Source organism: Aureobasidium subglaciale (assembly GCF_000721755.1).
Source record: "Aureobasidium subglaciale EXF-2481 unplaced genomic scaffold scaffold_2, whole genome shotgun sequence".
Lineage (NCBI taxonomy): Eukaryota > Fungi > Ascomycota > Dothideomycetes > Dothideales > Saccotheciaceae > Aureobasidium > Aureobasidium subglaciale.
Genome location: NW_013566993.1, coordinates 117168 through 138448, shown reverse-complemented (window position 1 = coordinate 138448; position 21281 = coordinate 117168). Strand labels below are relative to the sequence as shown.

Here is a 21281-nt window from a genome sequence, read left to right as displayed (position 1 = left end):
CGTGCCGCGAACTCTCGAAGGAAGGCATCCATTCGAATGATCGTCCCGTGCCCCTGATCGCGGATGATCGAAAGCGCATAGTAGATCAACGAAGAACAACGATGATCAATGTGCTCCACGACATGAATAATGCTGTCGATATTGTCAAACTCGCAAAACCACTAGTCTTTCGCTCCTCGTATGGCACAGTACCCGCGGCGTCCGAATCTCAAAATACTACGGGACTGTAGGCTGTGGCCTTGTGTCAGAGTTGAAAATGGCCAAAGATGCGCTCTTTTGCTGCAATCCTGATGCGACAGCAGTGCGCATCCTGCAGCAGCAGCAGCCCGCCATCTCCTGATGATCGCGATTGAGGGACAGACATAAATTCTCGAGCTCATGGTTTGGCCGGAGTATGGTCCATATTCCGATCGGAGAATTAGTGCTTTGCATTATTTGCAAAGTATCCACGCTCTGTCCACATGGTTTTCAGGCCGAACGCTGGATGAACCAATGGGGCCAGGTTCTGAGTGAGGTATGGGAGAGGGCATAGATAGACTAATGATCGTCGTGCATGACACTATTAGCTTCTTTTCCAGCGAAAATAGCAGCGATGGATGCTGGGCGGCAGTGCATCGCATACACGAGGTCGAGAGTTGCCGCGGAAGGAGAATTATGGCGCTTGTAACTGCAAAGCAAAACACAACTTGACAGCGCAAAGACGGGCCGTCGGCTGGGATAGCCTTTGGAGTCAAAAGTCTGATGCTGTGCCCTGTGGTTGACTCGTTGACTCGAGGGTCTTCCGTGTTCCGAGACAGTTGTAGTCTCGCCCTGCGACAATCGTTTTATTCTTTGGTTTTGCCCGAGACATCTTCAGAGTGGAACAGTGTCTCTGTTCAGGTGGTTCACCTTACCCCGAAACCAAGTCTTCAAGGACGGGTCGTACCCTTGCGCCTGGGCAAATCCTTCAGACCCGCACGAGGATACAGCGGAGTCATACTGGCATAGCTAGATGCTGTACGGAGTAGTGCTGCATGGCGGGAAGAAACGCGGTGGTGGCAGGAAGCTAAGAAGACCTACGTAAGGAGCTGATGATGAATTGGAAAACGTCATTGGCAACTTCACATATGACGGTCGCGCCATCATGAATCTGCTTGCTGAAAAGTCAGCGAAGAACAAAACCTGAACAAAGCCATGTAACGAAGATCCCATCCTCTAGAACTTCACGTATTCGGTCCAACTCTGCGTTTGTCTCTGTCTAGAGACAGAGCATTTCAATCGTTGGAGGAAGCATGGACTTCGCACACGTACCCTGAGAAGGATCTTCTTAGTTCCACTCCCCAAACTTAGAATCGCGTCGATCTCGAAACGACCATCCAGCAAACGGTCGCGACTCTGAAGGAGTGCGGGGCCATGAACTCAATCTACACGCGAGACCGTCAGTCATGACGATGTGTTCCCTCTCCTTCCCTTGCTTAAAGCATGGCGCTAGATTGATTTACAATTGAGGAGCGAAGCGAGATGAGCAGAAAGAAAGAAACCTGCAGAGCTCTTGCGCGAGCCTTCCCGGACGATCAGCCGTACGAGCATTTACAGCCAGGAACCCGCACGGCACGACACGTCGACCAGGAGAAGACTTGTCGCCTATGCACTAACAGAATAGGCGTACCAAAATAACAGCGCATCATGAGAACTAAGTTCAGTTTGGCTATCCCGCCAAGGATCTCCTCGACCTCGAAATGGCACGCGCCTCAACTTCTGGGCTTGCTTTTAGAATAAGCCACCGTGGTAGCACCCTGCATCGTCGCGACATCCTTCCTGATTATAGCCTCTTCGCGAGGTTCCGTGCTCTCTATACCGTGCTTAACCTGTTCCTTCGCAGCCAGATGATCTCCACATTCTGCATTTGGATTGCAACCAGCTATTTTGGTAAGCGCTCATGGCCGACTTACTCGCGATCCTGCCTTGGCCTCGATTCGTTTGAGTTCTAGTCCTGATTTTGGACGGCTCATGTAATGCCGGAAGACGTGTGGTGATGCTCGTTTGCAGATAAAGTGTCACGGGGTAAAAGTGTGGGCACTTTCCAGAAGTAAGTATATATGTCCAAGGTCCTGCGTGGATAATCAACAATACCACAAGCATCTGCCTCTCCAATCGACCATCTTCCTCATCTCCCCTAGCCTTTCGTTCCAGAACACAATCCAAGATGCGCTCTTTCGCTGTTGCCGCTGCCTTTGCAGCTCTGGCTGTAGCCAACCCTCTCCCTCAGGAGATCGACTGGGCTGCCGTTGATGCTCTCGCTCCTATTCCTACTGTCACCATCCCCATTGTCGATATCAGCGCTCAAGCTAGTACTGTTGCCTATGAGCCTTCTGCTGCTGCAACATCTGTTGCTGCCGAGGTCAAGGCCTCAGGTGTTGACACCACCACCGGACTCAAGGCTCGTGCAGCTGTTACTTGCAAGCCTCAGCCTACCGGTGCTGGCAAAGTGCCTTCTCCTGATACTCCCGACGCTTTCTTGGCCTTCTCCGAGTTCTCAGACACCGCACAGTCTGCCTCCACCCCCGCAGGCTACTACAACACTTTCACCGATCTGAAGGCTAGCAACAATGCTTATGGTGAGTGATACAACATGACTTGGTCACCAAACTCCATTCTAATCGACATTGTAGGTTACATGGGCTATACCGTCCTCTCCGAGTACTCTACCACCACCTGTGCATCCAAGTGTGATGCTATTTCTGGTTGCGCAGCTTTCAACATCTACTTTGAGCGTGACCCTACCCTCAACCGTTCGTCCATTCCCATTCTACCATTACTGCAGTGTTTCATACTAACTTTCCGTGCAGCCAACGACGCTTCTTGCAACAACCCTGCCTCGACCACCAACATCAAGGTTAGTCCTACTTGTCTTCTCCAAACACACGCATTTCTAACCTCGAACAGTGCGTTTTCTGGGGAGGTCCCGTTACTACTGGTAACGCAAAGAACGCCGGCCAGTGGAGACGCGATTTCCATGTTGTCATTGCAGGCTCCAACGGATACGTCTCCAACAAGATCGTCACCCCTCCTGGCTACACCGACCCCATTCCTCTCGGCAACGCTGCCGTGAACGCTCCTTTCGATTGCCAGGGCAAGGACACGTGAGTCTCATGAGTCCAACTCCAACTTCGGATTAACTCACTAATATCGAATAGTTATCTTGGTGTCCGTATCTTCCAGACTGGACCCTTTGACATCTCCAAGTGTGCTGCTGCTTGCACTGCTCAAGCCGACTACGCCAGAGCCCACCCCCCAGCCAACGGTGGTGAGGTCAAGACTTGCTCTTGGTTTAACACCTATGTTCTTCTCAAGGACAACGTTGCTGTCGGACAGTACTGTGCACTGTACAAGAACTCCTGGGAGGTCCCCAAGTACGCCACCAACTACGGCCAGTACAGAGGCCAGTCCAAGTACACCATTGAGAACTCCTTTGTCTCGGGCAACGGTACCAGCGTCACCCCTGCTTGCCAGCCTCAGAAGGCTTAAGTATTGACACTTGATGGGTGACTCTGCGGTTTATACCCCATGACTTATGGCTTTGTTTTACTCTAATTAATGTTCCGGTCACTCTCTAGATATGTATATACTCTCCCTAAAACTCGTTTGACTCTCTCCTCCAACTCCCGGTCTCGAGTGAAGACATTGTCACAGGATTCTCACATAGCAGATTACTGGGTGAAGCGGCGGACTTAGGGTGTAGTGCTAAGCTGCATATACGTGACCTACCTATCGATGAGTCAGTAAGTGCTTTGCTTTGCCTTCGCTGCACCACGAGTCACTCCTTCTTCCACCCCTCTATTCTTTAGCACTTGGTCGTTGGTAATACTTGTACACGCTCAGAATCAACTACAGAATCCTCCACACGAAGGTCATCAGAATACTGAGCCATCGGCACCTCCGAATCGAACGACACTCCTGGGATTGTTCAAGCCGGCATTGACGACAACATCGCCTCGAAGAACATTCGCTACTGACGTCCAACTTCTATATCAAATGGGTCGAGCTTTGTGCAAGACTTAAGCAACACCTCTTTCTAAGCAGTAAACCAGGGGCCTCGCTCAAGATGCTGGATGCAGAGATATTTCCTTGAGTTGTTGAAATCCAGGCAGAAGCTTGAAGAAATGGTCATTGAGGACGAGAAGTTGAATATTCAAAGGTCATGATAGCGCGAAGGCTTCGATATATGGAACGCGGAAAATGGATTGGTCCAGCCAGGAAAGAGGTTCGGTTTATCATGTTTCAAAAATGTGAATTATGCAATACTCTGTTCGACATGATGACTGACTTGTCTCCATAGCGAGAAAAGAAAAGCTTTCGTTCCATCGATACGAGCCAGAACTCGTACTTTTGCTGAACCTCGTCCGTCAAGTACAGGAAGGTTGTAATGAGTTTTGTCATGGGCCGTGTGTTTCAGATCATCACAAATCTACCAGGCCATAGAGCGGTGATTACTCTTGGCCTCTCGCAAAGCCGCGTGTGTTGTGGCAAGAATATCGGCAAAGACGACCTCTCAGCATCAACAAGAAGAGAAATTGGAAGCAGTCGAAGTTGACGTGAAGGCTATGACGAAATGTCGGGCCGATGGCGCCAAAAGGTTGTTGCCATGGTTTCTAAAAACAGCACGTCCGCAAGCGTATCCCGAACGTATTGCGTACTGACAGATGCGGCGCATCACCTTGATAAACAAAAGCTCCATATCGATTGGCGAATCGCATGGCGCAGCAGAGACAAAGCCATACCGCGAGACCGTGATGCTCTCGACTTCAGGTCTTCGAGAAGGAACTTTTGCGCCAAGGGGGATCCGATGTTACCGTGAAAAAGTATGGCTTAGTGAGGCTGCGGTAAGAGGGACGCGTTTCAGGGATGGTGCGGTGCATGTTAGGCTGTGCAAGGAAGAGGGGATGACTTCAGTGAAGTTGCTTGCTGTAGCAACGGGCCTTGATCTGTTGCCGCTTTTGCCAATCTCTTTCTGTAAAATCTAGATATTCTCTGCAACATTTGTTTGGCTTGATATCTTGTCTATTATACGACATCTGTTGGTTGTGCTTTAGAAGTGTCGCTGTCGCAAAGCGCAAACGCCGTCGAGTAAACAAAGCCCACACCAGCCACGACCTACCTTTGACAGGCGGATATTTGACGCACTCCCGAAACAACAGCACAAACAGGAGATCATCAAGAGACAGGGACGAACAGATTGATTGCGCATATTGAAATCGCGTATTTGGGACATCGCAGACATGTCGTACAACCGTCTTGGCCGTAAGTGCAACAACCAGCCTCCCTAAGAGAGAATTGTGAGGCAAGAGTCAAGGTAGTCGAATGGAGTCTTGAAGCCTGGCAAATGGTCACGTTCCTCACACGCCATCTATTATCGCTTCGGGTCAACGTGTTAAAGCGCGTTTCACAGAGTATCGCTGACCGGACTATCGCAGCATACGGCCGCCATTCACCAGACGAAGAAGAGGCTTACGGCGCGCAGTCGCAGAACCCCTTCATGGATCCTCGAGCCGGCAGATCACCGTCCCCTGGACATCCTCTAGAGTCGTACGCTCTGCACGACAATCCCTACACCCACGACGAACCGCTACACATGCCCATGGGTCCCGGTCCACGTCCAGGCGCGACACCCCTGTCCGGAGCTTCTTCAGACAGACTCCAGGCACAACCCACCGTAAGATCGAGCACCTCGCTCAAGTCCGCCAAGTCCGCGTCATGCTGACCATTCGCTCCAGTTCTCAGTGGAGCATGTTCCAGGAACTTACGCTCACAACGATAGCTACGACTCGCAGCACCCTTACCAATCGAGCCCCGTCTACCCTCCTGGCGAATACGCTTTGTCGCCCGAAGACCACCACGATGCATACCACAGCCAGCCCTACCAGCCTGCCATTACTCCGTTAGAAGAGGTCTACGGCCCCCCGTCGGGCGAACAACATCCACACTACTGGCAGGACGAGGTCGACACTCGCCCCATCTTACAACAAGACTCTGCCTATGGTCCCGATCCTCATCAGATGCCCACTCCTGTCATGGAAGAGCAGATGGAAATGGAGATGACCGCAGATCAGCCACAATCAGGTGGCGGCATTCGTCGCTGGAAGACGGTGAAGGAAGTTCAATTGTTCAACGGCAACCTGGTTCTCGACTGCCCTGTACCTCCCAGACTTTTGAATCAGATTCAACATGCTCAACCCCCGGAGCGTGACGAGTTCACCCACATGCGCTACTCTGCCGCCACTTGCGACCCTTCAGAGTTCTACTCCGAGCGCTTCACCCTGCGTCAGAAGCTTTTCGCCAAACCGAGGCACACCGAATTGTTCATTGTCATCACCATGTACAACGAGGAGGACGAGCTATTCGCCCGTACCCTGATGGGTGTCATCAAGAACATCGAATACATGAATTCAAGAAATAGCAGCAAGACCTGGGGCAAAGAGGCTTGGAAGAAGATTGTTGTCTGTGTTGTCAGCGATGGTCGTGCCAAGATCAACCCTCGTACCAGAGCCGTTCTCGCAGGTCTGGGTGTCTATCAGGACGGCATCGCCAAGCAGCAAGTCAACGGCAAGGATGTCACTGCTCACATCTACGAATACACCACTCAGATGGCACTCGACCTCAAAAAGGGCGTGGTCTCTGTTAAGAAAGGAAACACACCTGTTCAGATGCTGTTCTGTCTCAAGGAGAAGAACCAAAAGAAGATCAACTCACACAGATGGTTCTTCCAAGCTTTCGGCGAGGTTCTCGATCCCAACATCTGTGTGCTGATCGATGCCGGTACAAAGCCTGGAAAAGACTCCATCTACAAGCTATGGAAGGCTTTTGACCTCGAGCCTATGTGCGCTGGTGCTTGTGGTGAGATCAAGGCTATGTTGGACCATGGCAAGACTCTCATCAACCCGCTGGTCGCTGCGCAGAACTTCGAGTACAAGATGAGCAACATCCTGGACAAGCCTCTGGAGTCTGCTTTTGGTTTCATTAGTGTCCTTCCCGGTGCTTTCTCTGCCTACCGCTTTATGGCTCTCCAGAACGACAAGACCGGTCAAGGTCCTCTGGAGAAGTACTTTGCTGGTGAGAAGATGCACGGTGCTAACGCCGGTATCTTCACTGCCAACATGTATCTTGCCGAGGATCGTATTCTCTGTTTCGAGCTTGTCTCAAAGCGCAATTGTTCTTGGATTCTGCAATACGTCAAGAACGCTACCGGCGAGACCGATGTGCCTACCGAGATGGCAGATTTCATCCTCCAAAGAAGACGCTGGCTCAATGGCAGTTTCTTTGCAGCAGTCTACGCCCTTGCCCATTTCCATCAAATCTTCCGCAGCAACCACTCCGTTGGTCGCAACTTCATGTTCATGATTGAATTCTTCTACCAAGGTGTCAGCATGCTTTTCGCTTGGTTCGCTATCGTAAGTGTCGTTCTTCTCTCCGGCCAGCAGTTGTACTAATAGATGTTTCTACAGGGTAACTTCTTCCTCGTCTTCCGCATTCTTACAGGTTCGCTCTCGGATACAAGTCTCAACTTTCCACCAGGAAAAGTGCTCGGTGTGCTGTTCGAGTGGATCTACCTCGCCGTCTTGATCACTTGCTTCGTCCTCGCGCTCGGCAATCGTCCGCAGGGCTCAAACAAGTTCTACATGACACAGGTCTACTTCTGGGCAATCCTCATGGCGTATGTCTTCCCAAAGCTACCCACTCTCCTTTGTCTAACTTCATCTCTAGCTATCTCATGTTCGCCACCGTCTTCATCACCGTCAAGTCTGTGCAGGCACAACTCAAGGAGCACGATCACTTCACTTTCAGCATGCTCTTCACCAACTCGTTGTTCTTGACCTTGATTGTCTCGATGGCCAGTACATACGTGCTGTACTTTGTCGCCTCTTTCATGTTCTTGGATCCTTGGCACATGTTTACATCTTTCTTCCAATACCTCCTCCTGACGCCAACTTACATCAACATCCTCAACGTCTACGCCTTCTGCAACACACACGATATCACTTGGGGTACCAAGGGAGATGACAAGCCTGAAAAGCTGCCGTCTGCCGTGACCAAGCCGGGTGGCAAGGTTGATGTCACTATCCCTAGCGACGATCATGATCTCAACAGCCAGTACGAAGAAGAACTTCGTGTGTTCTCCACCAAATGGACACCTCCCGCCAAAGCTCCTTCGGCCGCTGAAAAGCACGAGGATTATTACAAGGGATTCAGAAGTGCCGTCGTCTTGGCTTGGATGTTCTGCAATCTTGCACTTGCCGCAGTCGTTCTCAATACCGGTGGTCTTGACCGTGTCTCCGTCGGTGTTCAAGATGACAATCAACGTAGTACCATCTACATGAGCGTCGTCCTCTGGAGTGTCGCAGTCCTCAGTGCCTTCAGATTCATTGGCGCCTGCTGGTTCTTGGTCGTCAGACTGATCAGAGGTGTTTAGACGGTATTTTGTATGACCTTCTTCACGGTTTAATGACTCGCCATGGCTTGATAACATGGTTATGCTTGATGAGGTAGCGAGGCGTTCTGTTGGACTCTTTTCGTAAATGTTTGTTTTTTCTGCATTGGGTCTACGAGAAGGACGTTCACAATGGACATTATGTGGTACTGGATATGAGAGCTTTGTAGACATGCTATGCAAATCATGAATGATAAATTCCTTACTTCAACATATCTTTGCTCAACTTGCTCGATGGCGTCTTCTGATATGCTTGTATCTAATTGCTTGGTTCCCGTAAAGTCCTCCTGTCCCCCTACCGCTACTAGGTATTGCTCTGTTCAACGAGGATTACATACCATGTATGGTGCAAAGGTAGTGTGCTCACTAATGGCCGGGGGAACTGCTCGGTCATGCAGAGTCTGGCCAACAGACTAGGCACCAAGGCTTCACATGTTTGTCTAGCTATTACAAGCAGGAACAAGCAGGGTGTTCCTTCTATGATAGTCTTCTCCAGTGAAGACAGCTACATCATCAGGAGATTGCCCAGTCTAGGTACTCGATTGGTTGCCCTCGCTTCTTGCACTTCCTCATCGCTGGCGTCGACTCGAAGCAGGAGGCGTCAGTCAGCTCGTTCTTCCCTTCCCATCTCGACCTACTTACGCCGACGCCTTTGTTAACTGACCGTGTGCTTCCTTCCGCTTAGTCGTCGTCGTCGTCGCCCCGCACGACTGAAAAAGGCCCACTGGATTTCACCAGTCAGCGCTTACTCAAGGTCTTCCCTCTCAACCAGTCCTCCCTCCCACCTTCCAACCACTCCACCGCACTTCGACCCTCGACGTGCGCGCCCTCTCTCATCCACCTCTATTCTTTCGTCAACGCAACTCACGTTCCATCATCATGTCTTGGGACGCGGCTCCATGTAAGTCACTCCAGCGCGCTGCTCACAACGCGCACAAAACAATGCGCATCAACAGCTGCGCCTTTTCCCAACCCATCTCTTGATCATCACTTGCCTTCTTCCACCTCTCATCTTTCGTCTCGCATCACTCATCTCTTACCTTTCAATCGCTTCGGCGCTTGACCTCTCTCCTTCGTCATTCAACCTCGTTTGACTTTCGTCCATCAACCTCCAACCATCCATCTACTCATACCTGACCAACATCACTCCACCCAAGACTCATCACTAACACCATGTCAGCTGCCTGGGTCGATGACTCCGCTGCTCAAGCCACTGCTGGCTGGGTTGAGGACAACGCTGTTCCCGACACTGGTTTCGCAGGCATTGAGGCAGACCAGTTCTCAAAGCACGAAGGTGGCGCCGATGGCGATGCATGCCGCAGGTGAGTTTCACTTCTTCATTTCAACTACTTCCATTCCACCTTGTTCTTTTCTGACACACATACAGCTGCGGTCAATCTGGACACTTCTCCCGCGAGTGCCCTGAGCCTCGCCAGATGAGCGGAGAGTGTTTCAACTGTGGCGAGACTGGACACAACAAGGCTGACTGCCCCAACCCTGCCGTCGAGCGCGCCTTCACTGGAACCTGCCGCTCTTGCGGTGATGAAGGACATCGTTCTTCTGGATGCCCCCTGGCTGTGTGCAAGAGGTGCTCGGGCACCGGTCATTCCGCCGCCAGCTGCGAGGAGAGAATGAACATCTATCCCGACAACTTGCCCACCCCAGCCGACGCCGACGAGGCTTGGGACAAGCTTGTCAATGCTGATACCAACGACGACGTCGATGATTTCATCCAAGCCTTCTGGGTGTACTGCAAGGTCGCTCCAGAGCTGACTCTCGTTCAGCTCGAGGAGTGTTTCCGCGAGACTGGTTTTGTCTACTACTTGATTGCCAAGGAGCAGACCGTCTCCTCGAAGGTCCACACCAACGTCGATCTTCAAGGCAACCCTGACAAGACTTACCAAATCTCGTTCCAAAAGACCTCCAAGCCTCGCCGTGCCATTCTTGCCGAGGGCTGGCCCAAAACCCCCCAAGAGAACCTCGAACGCCTTCAAGACGCCGGCTTTTCTGTTGACAACTTGAAGCCGTACTGCCGCAATTGCGAGCAAGTCGGCCATATCAACAAGAACTGCACTCAGGAACCTCAGGTCGTTGAGAAGCCGAAGGTCACCTGCTCCAACTGCAGTGCCGACGGTCACTACGTCCGTGACTGTCCCGAGCCTCGCGCTGTTCGCGGCGGCGGCGACGTGGAATGTAAGCACTGCTCAGGACTCGGCCATATGGCTAGAGATTGTCCCACCAAGGTATGTATCTTCTGTTTATCAAATTTGAAAATGTAACTAACTTTTACAGCCTGCCCAAGTCTGCCACAACTGTTGGGAGGAAGGCCACAGATCCTCGGACTGTGTCAACGAGCGCGTCGTGAAGTGCCGCAATTGTGACAAGACCGGTCACTCTAGCCGTGAGTGCTCAGAGCCTATCAACCTGGTCAGTCTACTGATGTCATCTTGGAGAGAGAGGGAGATTTGCTGACCACAACAACAGGACAACATTACCTGTCGCAACTGCGAGCTTACAGGTCATTTCTCCAAGGACTGCACCGAGCCCAAGAACTGGTCGAAGGTCCAGTGCCGTCTCTGCAACAACTTCGGCCACGGCGCTGGTCGTTGCCCCGACCCTAATGGTGCTGCTGCCGCCGATGGTGATTCATCAGCCGTCGACTACACCGCTGGTGCTGGTGCTGCTGAATTCGCTCCTGAGGGCGACTGGATGGCCGACCTCCCTGCTGTTGCCGCTGACGCTGGCGGTGACTGGAACAGCGCTCCTGCTGCTGTCTCGGCCTGGTAAGCGCCTCGCAAAACATACAGACACACACACCGCTGATGGTGCTTGATCTCACAACTTCGCCGGCAGAGATGCCTAGAAGCGATTCAGCGTAGCTAGAGAGAGATAAAAGGTCGCTTTTCACGAGCGTTAGCTTCCACAAATCGAATGATCCTCTCGAAAATCTCCAATGGTGTGACGTGCGCAGTAATCCGTGTTCTTTTTCTGCATCAATCCACAGTGAACCCGCAGGTATGGTGCCTCCATCTGTGAGACACGCCAGTCTTCGCCATCCGCTGACCAAGTCTCCAAGACTGCGACCGTCCTTTCCGCACCTGTCAACCCCAGATTGACATCGATAGACGGTGCAAGACATCCATTCTCTTCCACCGCAGTGCTGCTCGGTTCGATTATCCTCGTAGCAGACCTCTCGACGAGCGGCTCGCTTGATCGCTTCCAGAATTCTTCCAAGAGCAGACTCTCCCGAGACAACTACAGGATGACTTGGCTCCAAAGAACAACCGAGTGGATATAAGCTTTGAGCTTCTACGAACAAGTACATCTGCGACGAGACAGGTTCAAACGACCTATTTCAACTCCGTGGAAGCCGGTTACCTTCATCTGGAAGTCCGCACGTGGTCTTTGTCGCCCCGTGGAGGATCTGCAAGATTTCAACTGTCCAAGAGTACGGCATACAGATGCTTGGATTACCCGATGAAACCAGCGGTCACAGTTGCTTTGATCTACAGTCGATACAATTTATTGCTATGAGGACGCGACGCTTCGCTGGAGTCATGTCAATCCGCAATTTTGTGCGGATACCGGCGTCCCCTCCGACCTCATCGATCAGTGCTGGAAAGAGCGAAAACCCCAAGACGAGAAGACGTTCGTTCGTACGCACGCGCGCACCGGCAAAACACACCGGCAAAGTGTGAGTCAAGGTAATGCGGAGCGCCCGCAGTTCGCCTACGCCACTTATTCAGCAGCAAAGTATCACCGCGATGTGGCCGGCCGTCGGCAGCGTCCACCCACGCCCTACACAGGCCGCCTGACTGGTGGAGGTTGCAGAAATCAGGAGTGGTGGAGTCATTTACGAAGATGGACCGGGGGTTGGCCAACTTCCCCTTGGGATGCCCCACTACCATCTGACTCTTGCGTAGTTATGCTGTGGAGTCGACTATGTCAGAGCACGAGACCTCAAGATAGCATTTCAAGATGCTAGGAATCGCGAGGACATCGCTTTATCGACGGCCACCCACGTCAGCGTGGGCGTAAAATTAGATTCACCGTCCCTCGCGCTAGTCAAAATCCTTATTTCCTTCCGGTGCAACAACGATATCGATGAACATCAACAAGAATTCCTGAGGGCTGGGTGAGTTCTTGGTGAATCTTGCCATGACCAGTGCCTGTGGAGAAAGGTGCAGAACATGCAGGGCTTTGCAGCTCAACTGTTGAAGAAGTGCATAAACAACAACAAGCAAGAAGCAACTTTGAGCACCAAACAACACTTTGTGGAGAAAAGCCACCCCCGTTCTTCGGGTTGATCCTTCGTCGGAGACCTACCAGATCGGGAAAACCGTAGCGCTCCAAGCTTCACAATCTGGAGATGATGTGGGTGTGGCCGGGGAGACGCCTTTTTGCCCGGCATCGTTGTACGTCAGTAGTCTGTCTGCGTGCGGCATGGACCTTTTGGTGCTCTCCGACGGCCGTTGCTGTTTCCCTAGACTGAGAAGGCACGGTCGGGTTTTGCATCTCGTGGGGAGCAAGAGAGCGGAGAATATGGGTTGCCAAGTTGATGTTCAAACTTTCAATGTTGCACTGTGGGTACCTCTTACCATGCTTGCGATGGGTACCGGTTGCCATATATTCCGACTTGCTGCACCCTACTTTTCTCCGCTGATCTCATCTCCTCCTTCTTCTGCCACTCCAATTGACATTTCAACGAACTGAGCGAACATATATCTCGCCCAGCATGTTTGGCAAGAAGTACTATGGCCTCACAGGCACCAAGCTGAATATCGCGGTCGGTGTCATTGCCGGTCTCGATTTCTTGCTGTTTGGTTATGATCAAGGTAAGCGGCGACCCTTAACCAAAGGGCAAACAAGTATTCTGACCGACCACAAGGTGTCATGGGCGGCCTGCTTACGCTCAAGTCCTTTGTCAATACCTTCCCCGAAATCGATGTCGAAAATCCTCCTATGGGCATCTCTAGAGCATACACTTCGACGGTTCAAGGTATCTCGATCGCTTGTTACAACCTGGGATGTTTTGTCGGAGCCCTTGCTACGATCTGGATCGGTGACTGGCTTGGACGTCGTAAGACTATCTTCTTGGGTTCTGCCATCATGGTCATCGGTGCCACATTACAAACTTCTGCTTTCTCTCTCGGCCACTTAATCGCCGGTAGAATCATCACAGGACTTGGTAACGGCATGAACACGTCAACGGTTCCTTCCTGGCAAAGCGAGTGTTCCAAATCACACCGTCGCGGTCAGATGGTCATGATCGAGGGTGCTTTGATTACCGGCGGTGTTATGCTTTCCTATTGGATCGACTTCGGGTTCTCTTTCCTCGAGCCATCGACAATCTCGTGGAGATTCCCCATTGCTCTGCAGATTCTATTTGCTTTGATTATTCTGGTCTTTGTCATGGGTCTTCCAGAGTCACCCAGATGGCTTGTCATGAAGGGCAAGGAAGATGAGGCTATGAATGTTCTCTGCGCGTTGAACGACAGGACCCCCGATGATACCTACATTATCGCCGAATTTACCGCGATCAAAGACTCTGCGATGGTCATGCAACAAGGAGGCTTCAGGGATCTCTTCACTATGGATGAAGACCGCAACTTCCACCGTGTCGTCCTCGCCTACGTCAATCAAATGTTTCAGCAGATCAGCGGAATCAACCTCATTACATAGTAAGTGATTTAAAGGTACAGGTTCAGTGCGCCAGCTTGCGAGCTTGGGTCCAGGACGCTGCTTTGTTCTTGTCCAGCCCGAATCACGAGCTGATGCTCTGGACATGTACCGTATTTCATTCTTTGATGAGGTCTTGCTAATTGCATCTTTCAGTTATGCTGCCAACATCTATGAGACTAGCATTGGTCTTTCGCCTTTCCTCTCGCGCATTTTAGCTGCCGCCAACGGTACCGAGTATTTCGCCGCTTCTTGGATCGCTGTCTTCACTATTGAGAAGTTTGGACGTCGTCAACTCATGTTATTCGGTGCTGCAGGTCAGGCTGCTTCTATGGCTATTCTTGCTGGAACCACTTCTAGAACATCGAGCGGTCTCGGTATCACTGCTGCCGTATTCCTGTTCGTCTTCAACACCTTCTTCGCCATCGGTTGGCTTGGTATGACTTGGTTGTATCCGGTAAGTAAACAAACACAGAAACCACGAGTCGAGAGCTCCAGGCATCTGAGACAATGCTCATGCAATGCTATGGGCTTGAATTTGATGTCTTAGGGCTTTGTGGCGTACCCCATATCAGACGAATGCTAACATGTCAACTTTTCCAGGCCGAGATCGTCCCTCTTCGCATTCGCGCCCCTGCCAATGCTCTGGCTACCTCTGCTAACTGGATCTTCAACTTTGTAAGTCCAACCCGGATTGTTTCAGTGTCATGAATTATACTAATGAGTATTGCCAGATGGTCGTCATGATTACCCCAGTTGCCTTCCAAACCATCGGCTACCAAACCTACATCATTTTCGCGGTCATCAACGCCTTTATCGTTCCCTGCGTCTACTTCTTCTACCCTGGTAAGCCATCAACAAGACATCGTTTTCATTGGCGTTATGCTTACAAATCCCTTACAGAAACACGCCTCCGCTCCCTCGAAGAAATGGACGAAATCTTCCACAAGACCACCTCCATCTTCAACGTGGTCAAAGTCGCCCGCGAAACCCCCAACCGCTACGGCAAAAAGGGAGAATTACTCATCAACTACATGGACACCGAAGCCGCTGCCGGTGCTCGTCGCAGAAGCTCGCTGGTCGAGCCAAAGTACGGCAAGACTGGTGGTAAGAATGATGGTGAACAGATTGAGAGACTGGAGCATGGATATGGATCTAGTTCTGGTGGATCGCAGAATGAGAAGGTTTAGATGTGGGTATCCATGATGGGTCATGGATTTTGGGGACGATGATGTTTTTTTTCTCCTTTTCTTATGTTTAGATACCACTTTCTGAGGTCCTGGCAATTGGCGAGCTAGATTCGCTGTCGGGACAATGTTACTTTTTTACCTTGACTACTTCTTCCTTGTCAACTTCTCAATCTAAACAAGATTGACGATTGATTTCCGCCTTCCTGGCTTTCCAGGGGACGAGACACAACGCTCTTGCTATAATTGTCTGATCGTTCATTGGTCGCGAGTCGTGCTGTTTATCAATACAAGATTCACTGACGTGCGGTGAGGCTGAAAACGCTCCTGCTTTGTCAACTGCCGCATCTTTTGTGGCTCCTCTTCTATGCATGAGGGAGCGATATCTTACTGACTACTCTAATATTGTACCGTTCTCTTTCTAATGGACCCAACACGTTTTTCCTCGTCCAAACATCTCCAAAGGCTCCTAAGTGATGCTCAGCAGCTTGCTCAGTGAGCGTCGGGGGTTTCCAAGCAGAAACAAAACTCGATATGTAGCCGGCCGGCTAAGTAACATGGTCGGCAAACAGACTATGGATACATATAACAACGCCATTAGAGTAAAGAGCTTTGTTATAGGATTCATTGCACGGCATACCCGATGGGTTTTAGATGCGAGACCGACTATGCGAAGATACAGACAGGGTGAGGAGCACAGCGAGTTCGACTTCGACCGGAAAAATATACGTCACAGCCACATCCTACTTTTGGCATGGCACTTGCTGTTTGGAAAAACGAAACCTATGACAGAGAAAAGTAATAGAATATAATGTACATAGTGGATTTGGGAGGAGATGAGCAGTGCGAGAAGGGAGGAATGGGGGGGGGGGGGGGGGAAAAAACAAAATATACTAAAACACCCTTTTTCGCGAATCGCTCTTCCTCGCTGGACAAACCACAGTCCGAGGACTTCCAACTTCAACTTTTTGCTTGCTGGAGAGCCTCAAGATTTCTCCCTTTCGTTTGTGTGTGTGTTTCATCCTCGATCGACTTATCCTTCGTGAGGATATCTTTTTCGTCTTTCTTCTTTGCCTGCGATGATCGCTTATCGCATGGCGGGTGAAGCCGGCATGCCGTTCAATCTGCTGGCGAGCTGGGGGTACTTCTCCTGGACTTCGAGCTGGGTGCGAGTGGCCTCGGCGTATGAAAGGGCGTTGACGATCTCGCCCTCCGTGCGGGAGAGCTCGGCGGCCTTTTCAAAGTACTCGAGAGCCTCGGGGACCTTGCCTTGCTGGAGGAGAAGCTGGGCCATGGTGGCAACGGCGATATCGCATTCAGGGTCGACTGTGGGTTGATATTAGTATGGCACTCAATACCTCGAAGGGGAAGGAGGGTGTAGCTTACTGATCAAAGCCTTCTCGCACAGCTCTTGGGCAGTCGTAAAGTCTTGCTTCCACTGGAAGAGAGCCAAAGCCTTGTTGATCAAGGGAAGGACGTTCATACCAGTGACGCGCTCCTTCTGCTCCAACTCGACGGCCGTCTCGAACTTTGTGATGGCCTCCTGGTACTTTTGCTGGTCGAGCAACAGCTCACCGTAGTAGTTGTAGACATCAGGCACTGTCTCGAAGTTCTTGATGCAGCGGCGGAAAGTGGCCATGGACGAGGCGATGCTGCCCATCTTGTATTGAGTAACACCAAGCTGGATGTGAGAGAAGATGAAAGCGGAGTCGAGGTCGATGGACTTCTGGTAGTCTTTGGCTGCCTCACCGAAATCGCCGAGGATGAAGTTGAGCTGTGCGCGGTGGTAGTAAACATCAGGGTCCTTGTCGTTTTGGCTGATGGCGTCCTCGAAGTCCTGTGCCGCTTCCTCGCGACGGCCGGCCTCGAGGTGCATGCTTGCACGCTTGACGTAGCTCTGAGTAAGGGCGACGTCCAATTCAATGCTCTTGTTCAGGTCTTCGATGGCGTCGGTCTCACCACGCAGGTACTTGAAGGTACCGCGCATGTTGTATGCAAAGGCCTCGTTGTCGCCGAGGTCGCCAGCTTCGATGGCCGCATCAAAGGCATCAGCAGCCTCGTTGTAACCCTCACCCGTCTTCTTCTCCATGGCCAACAGACCCTTGCGCAACCACCACTTTCCGCTCTTCTCGGACAAATCGGCACTCTCGGAAATGGATTCGGGAAGGGGTCTGTCGCGGAAGCTCTGGAGGTAGTTGGTGATGAAGGTGGCGCTCGGCAGACGGCGCTGCTTCTTCTCCATGATGGCCTTGGCCTTCTGTTCGGCCACCTTTCGGAGCAGACGCTCGACTGCCTCGGCGGCTTGGGTGTTACGGAAGGCGTCGATGATGCAGCTGGCCGTGAAGTCGAGGAGAGCCTCGCTGTACTTGTCTGTTTGCTCGTAGGCATTTGCGCGGCGATTGAGGGCCTTGACGTATTCGGGATCGAGGTTGACGGCAGCTGTGGTGTCCTCAATAACGCGCTCCCAGTTGGACATGGCGTTCCAGCAGGCGGCACGGTTCGAGTAGAAGACGGGGTCGGCCTTGCACAGCAGAGCTTGGCCGTACAGCTCGATTGCGCGGTTGTAGTCCTTTGATCCATATGCCTTGTTACCAGCAGCCTTGAGCTTAGCAGCGTAGTCCTTCTTGGTCTCTTCCGACAAGCTTGCGACCATGGAATCTGTCACCTCGGGCACGTCATCCTCGCTCTGTACTGACGCGGTTTGTGACTTCTCTGGATGTCTTGGTCAGCATTTGGCCGACCATGTCGCACATATCTAGTGACACATACCTTGGACCTTTGGTTCGGGCGAAGCAGACTTCTGCTCCTTCTGTGCGTTCTTCTTGGCCTTCTTGTTCTCCTTGCGGGCCTTCTTCTTCTCGGCAGCAGCTTCAAGATCTTGCGGTGTGGGAGGAGCAGACTCGGATGTGTAGTAGTAGATTCCAGCACCGGTGGCAACCAGAGTGATACCAGCAATGGTGTAGACAGCAGCCTTGTGCTCAGAGGCCCAGCCTGTGATGCGATCCCATAATGACGATGACGGTTCGAGCTTGACGAAGCTGGGCTGCGAGGCAGCGTTGGCAGCGGGAATTGTTGAAGCCATCTTGTGCGTGTGTGGCTATGTCCTAGTATTACAGGCTGAATAGAAGCAACAGCTATGGGCGAAAGCGAGGTGGACAAAAAAGCAGACGGTGACGCAAAAGACGCTTCAATCATCATCTTCGCGCTCCGCGTCTTGGCAACACCGGGCTGCTTCCTCCGCCCTCTTCCTCAAACTTCCGTGACGCGCGACATGGATGGAACAATTCTACTACAGAGCTGCGACACCACCTTTCTCGCTCATCGCATACTTTCATTGCCTGGCTGAAGTATTTCTCCACGAGATCCTTGATGCGATGGTGGTACAGTCTGCGCCTCATTCAGCAAGAGGCTGGAACTCTGCAATTGCCCAGGTACTTTGTACGCACCAGACCCGGCTGTTCTCAATTCATGCAGCGCGATGTGAAAGGCGCTCGCCAGCGTGAAAGCAAAAAAAGCCGCGAATTCTTGACTCTTGGTGCCCAGACCCATTGGTTTCACGCTCCCTTGACATATTCGCCTTGGTACGACGCGGTTGCTTCGTCTCACAGTAGAATACTCGATAATCAATGCTGCAATATTGTATCGTCATCAAAGGCAGCGACGTAATCTCTCGCCGTGTCATAAGCCGAATAAGCGCCTTTTTGTTGGATGTGCTTGTTAGATTGCGGCCATTGTTGCGAACTCGGCAAGAGCGGCCTACGAGCAACCAAGAACCACGCGGGGACCTTCTTTCTCAACGCCCACACTCGACTCTGGACTCTCAAAACCTTGCCATTTCCTCCACCTGAAACTCGACCATCCCTCGACTCCTCTCTTTCATCCTAACTTCGACTTGCTCGATTCTTCCGCCTTCTCCCGTGCAAATGGCCCTCACCTCTTGTTGATACCCCGACTTTTCTTTCCTTAACCTTTCTGGACATCCCACATCTCGCCCCGCCTTCACTTCCACACTACAAACCATAATGTCTCTTTGATTTTGAATATTAGCCTGAACCGTCTTCCACCCGCCAAAAAAATTGTTCACGACCTCCCCCACCCCAGACGTCCTGGATCACCACCACTTGACATCAATCAGACATGTTGGATGAAATCCCACTAGAAGATCAATATGTCTTCACGTCAATGCGCTACGATGGCTCGATGAAGCGCAACGCGCAAAATCCCGTGTGTTGTCCGGACTCGAAGGCTGCGTATCTCATCAAGTATCACTACGAGCGTCTGGTCACTGCCGCCGATCATCTGGGCTGGTACGACACCAACAAGAGGCTGAAAGGACCCGTTGATCTGTTCAATCGTATCCAAACTGCCGTTGCCGAACACAAGAAGAAGACTGGCAACAAATGTCCATTCAAGGTATGTGATTTGTCCACTGTTTTTATTTCACCTTCACCACAAATCCCACTCGACGTGCGTCATGGCATGACTCTGCGAACAAAGATGCGCATGCGCCACAGGCACGCGACAACTTCAAAGAGCTCGTCACAACAAGAAAGTCGTGTTTTGTACAATGAAACACCCAGGCTGACAATGTCTCACAGGTTCGAGTATGCTTGCGTCACAACGGGAAAATGGAAATCGGGGTTGAGCCAATCATGGCCATGAAGCAACCACTTCTCTTCCCGACCACACTGGATCTGGGCAAGTCAAGCCAGGAAGCGGCCTCTCAAACGCCCATCTTCAAAGCTGTACTGGATGTTCTGCCTACTAGGACTACCACGTTCACCCGCGACAAGACTCACTACCGCACAATGTACAACTATGCCAGGCAGTGCGCATCTATCCAGTCATACCAGGACGCCAAGGAGGTCATCTTGTTCAACCGCGACAATCAGGTCATGGATGGATCCATTACGACTCCTTACTTCTATCGCGACGGTAAATGGATGACTCCGCATAGAGACTGTGGAGGTCAGCAAGGAACCACTCGTCGCTGGGCTATTGACCAAGGCATCTGCCACGCCGGCATTATCGACATTACTTCCATCAAGCACGACGAGATCATCTGGCTCAGCAATGGTGTCAAAGGCTTCTTTACCGCCCGCTTCGTGGCTTGCAACGATCGTCTTGCCCGCACGCCTAGCTACGAGTCTCGCATCTCACACGTCTCTCGCAGCGACAGTGGCATCGATGAAATGCATTCTCTAAAATCTCATCAGGACGAAGTTGCCGAAGACGACATCGAGCCCACACGTCAAAAATGGAGCCCCGAACCGGGATCTGACGACTTCAGAAATTCTGCTTTTGATCTCAACGTCTTCGAGCGTGCATTGAAGCTGTAGATGCCTTTCTGCTTTCCCCCTTTCTTCCTTCAATTCTGTTACTTGATATCCCCTGGCCCATGGGCCTTTTTCTTTATTACAACTTTCTTATTATCCCGGGAAAATTACTCGGTGGCTCTTCTCGTGTGGGCGACGATCTCCCAACAATGGCGTTATTTTGCTCGGACAGAACAAGCATATGGCGGGCGCAAAGACACATTGAGTTCTAGAGCTTTCGGAACGATGGATTGAGCAAAGAGAATGTCTCGCCTTTCCGTACATGGTTTACTGTTTTTTCTTCCTTGTTGCAAAGAACGTTTTATAGATATACCCACTCTCAAAACTTTGCTGTTTTCTACACTACGGTTACTTTTCTCTCATCCCTCCGGGTTGTCGTCATTGAAATGAAAAATGTGGTCGAGACGACATGATGCTGAGGTGCAACTCGTACGCGCGTGCTGGGTACAATGGCTGTGCAAGGTGATTTTGTAATATTGCCGCAGTGGTTGAGATGCCGGCTGATGTGCAGATGGAGTGCAGCAGTCATGCAGGTCGAACCATCACATGCAAGCCTCTTGCTGCGAGGTCGCTCCAGCGGGTTGGGAAAAGCGCGACATCATTTCCAAGCCACAG

The 21281-nt window shown here is 51.5% G+C and overlaps 7 protein-coding genes across 7 annotated transcripts; 5 read left to right on the top strand and 2 right to left on the bottom strand.

Moving 5' to 3' along the window:
• Positions 1 to 2185: 2185 nt before the first annotated feature.
• Positions 2186 to 3507, top strand: AUEXF2481DRAFT_1536 (uncharacterized protein; the record flags this gene model as incomplete). Its single annotated transcript, XM_013491678.1, has 5 exons — positions 2186 to 2597; positions 2652 to 2771; positions 2829 to 2875; positions 2926 to 3122; positions 3177 to 3507. 5 exons carry the CDS (start codon positions 2186 to 2188, stop codon positions 3505 to 3507), a joined length of 1107 nt encoding a protein of 368 aa, XP_013347132.1.
• Positions 3508 to 5515: 2008 nt separating this feature from the next.
• On the top strand, positions 5516 to 8446 carry AUEXF2481DRAFT_45840 (glycosyltransferase family 2 protein; the record flags this gene model as incomplete). The annotated part of the gene is made up of 4 exons (XM_013492076.1): positions 5516 to 5692; positions 5754 to 7427; positions 7482 to 7690; positions 7741 to 8446. The coding sequence occupies 4 exons, from the start codon at positions 5516 to 5518 to the stop codon at positions 8444 to 8446; spliced, it is 2766 nt and encodes a 921-aa protein (XP_013347530.1).
• Positions 8447 to 9512: 1066 nt separating this feature from the next.
• On the top strand, positions 9513 to 11576 carry AUEXF2481DRAFT_371000 (uncharacterized protein). The gene is made up of 3 exons (XM_013492195.1): positions 9513 to 10707; positions 10757 to 10865; positions 10949 to 11576. The coding sequence occupies exons 1-3, from the start codon at positions 9901 to 9903 to the stop codon at positions 11083 to 11085; spliced, it is 1053 nt and encodes a 350-aa protein (XP_013347649.1). The 5' UTR covers positions 9513 to 9900; the 3' UTR covers positions 11086 to 11576.
• Positions 10939 to 11928, bottom strand: AUEXF2481DRAFT_370973 (uncharacterized protein). The gene has a single exon (XM_013492194.1). It carries the CDS (start codon positions 11787 to 11789, stop codon positions 11082 to 11084), a length of 708 nt encoding a protein of 235 aa, XP_013347648.1. The 5' UTR covers positions 11790 to 11928; the 3' UTR covers positions 10939 to 11081.
• A 983-nt stretch (positions 11929 to 12911) lies between these two features.
• On the top strand, positions 12912 to 15476 carry AUEXF2481DRAFT_36002 (uncharacterized protein). Its single transcript, XM_013491950.1, has 6 exons — positions 12912 to 13299; positions 13353 to 14145; positions 14300 to 14600; positions 14747 to 14821; positions 14878 to 14989; positions 15047 to 15476. The coding sequence occupies exons 1-6, from the start codon at positions 13200 to 13202 to the stop codon at positions 15331 to 15333; spliced, it is 1668 nt and encodes a 555-aa protein (XP_013347404.1). The 5' UTR covers positions 12912 to 13199; the 3' UTR covers positions 15334 to 15476.
• Positions 15477 to 16279: 803 nt separating this feature from the next.
• Positions 16280 to 18654, bottom strand: AUEXF2481DRAFT_370814 (uncharacterized protein). The gene is made up of 3 exons (XM_013492193.1): positions 18100 to 18654; positions 16717 to 18042; positions 16280 to 16656 (listed from the first exon to the last, which is right to left on the bottom strand). Exons 1-3 carry the CDS (start codon positions 18410 to 18412, stop codon positions 16418 to 16420), a joined length of 1878 nt encoding a protein of 625 aa, XP_013347647.1. The 5' UTR covers positions 18413 to 18654; the 3' UTR covers positions 16280 to 16417.
• Positions 18655 to 19232: 578 nt separating this feature from the next.
• On the top strand, positions 19233 to 20714 carry AUEXF2481DRAFT_370858 (uncharacterized protein). The gene is made up of 2 exons (XM_013492192.1): positions 19233 to 19743; positions 19929 to 20714. The coding sequence occupies exons 1-2, from the start codon at positions 19468 to 19470 to the stop codon at positions 20667 to 20669; spliced, it is 1017 nt and encodes a 338-aa protein (XP_013347646.1). The 5' UTR covers positions 19233 to 19467; the 3' UTR covers positions 20670 to 20714.
• The last annotated feature ends 567 nt before the right edge of the window (positions 20715 to 21281 follow it).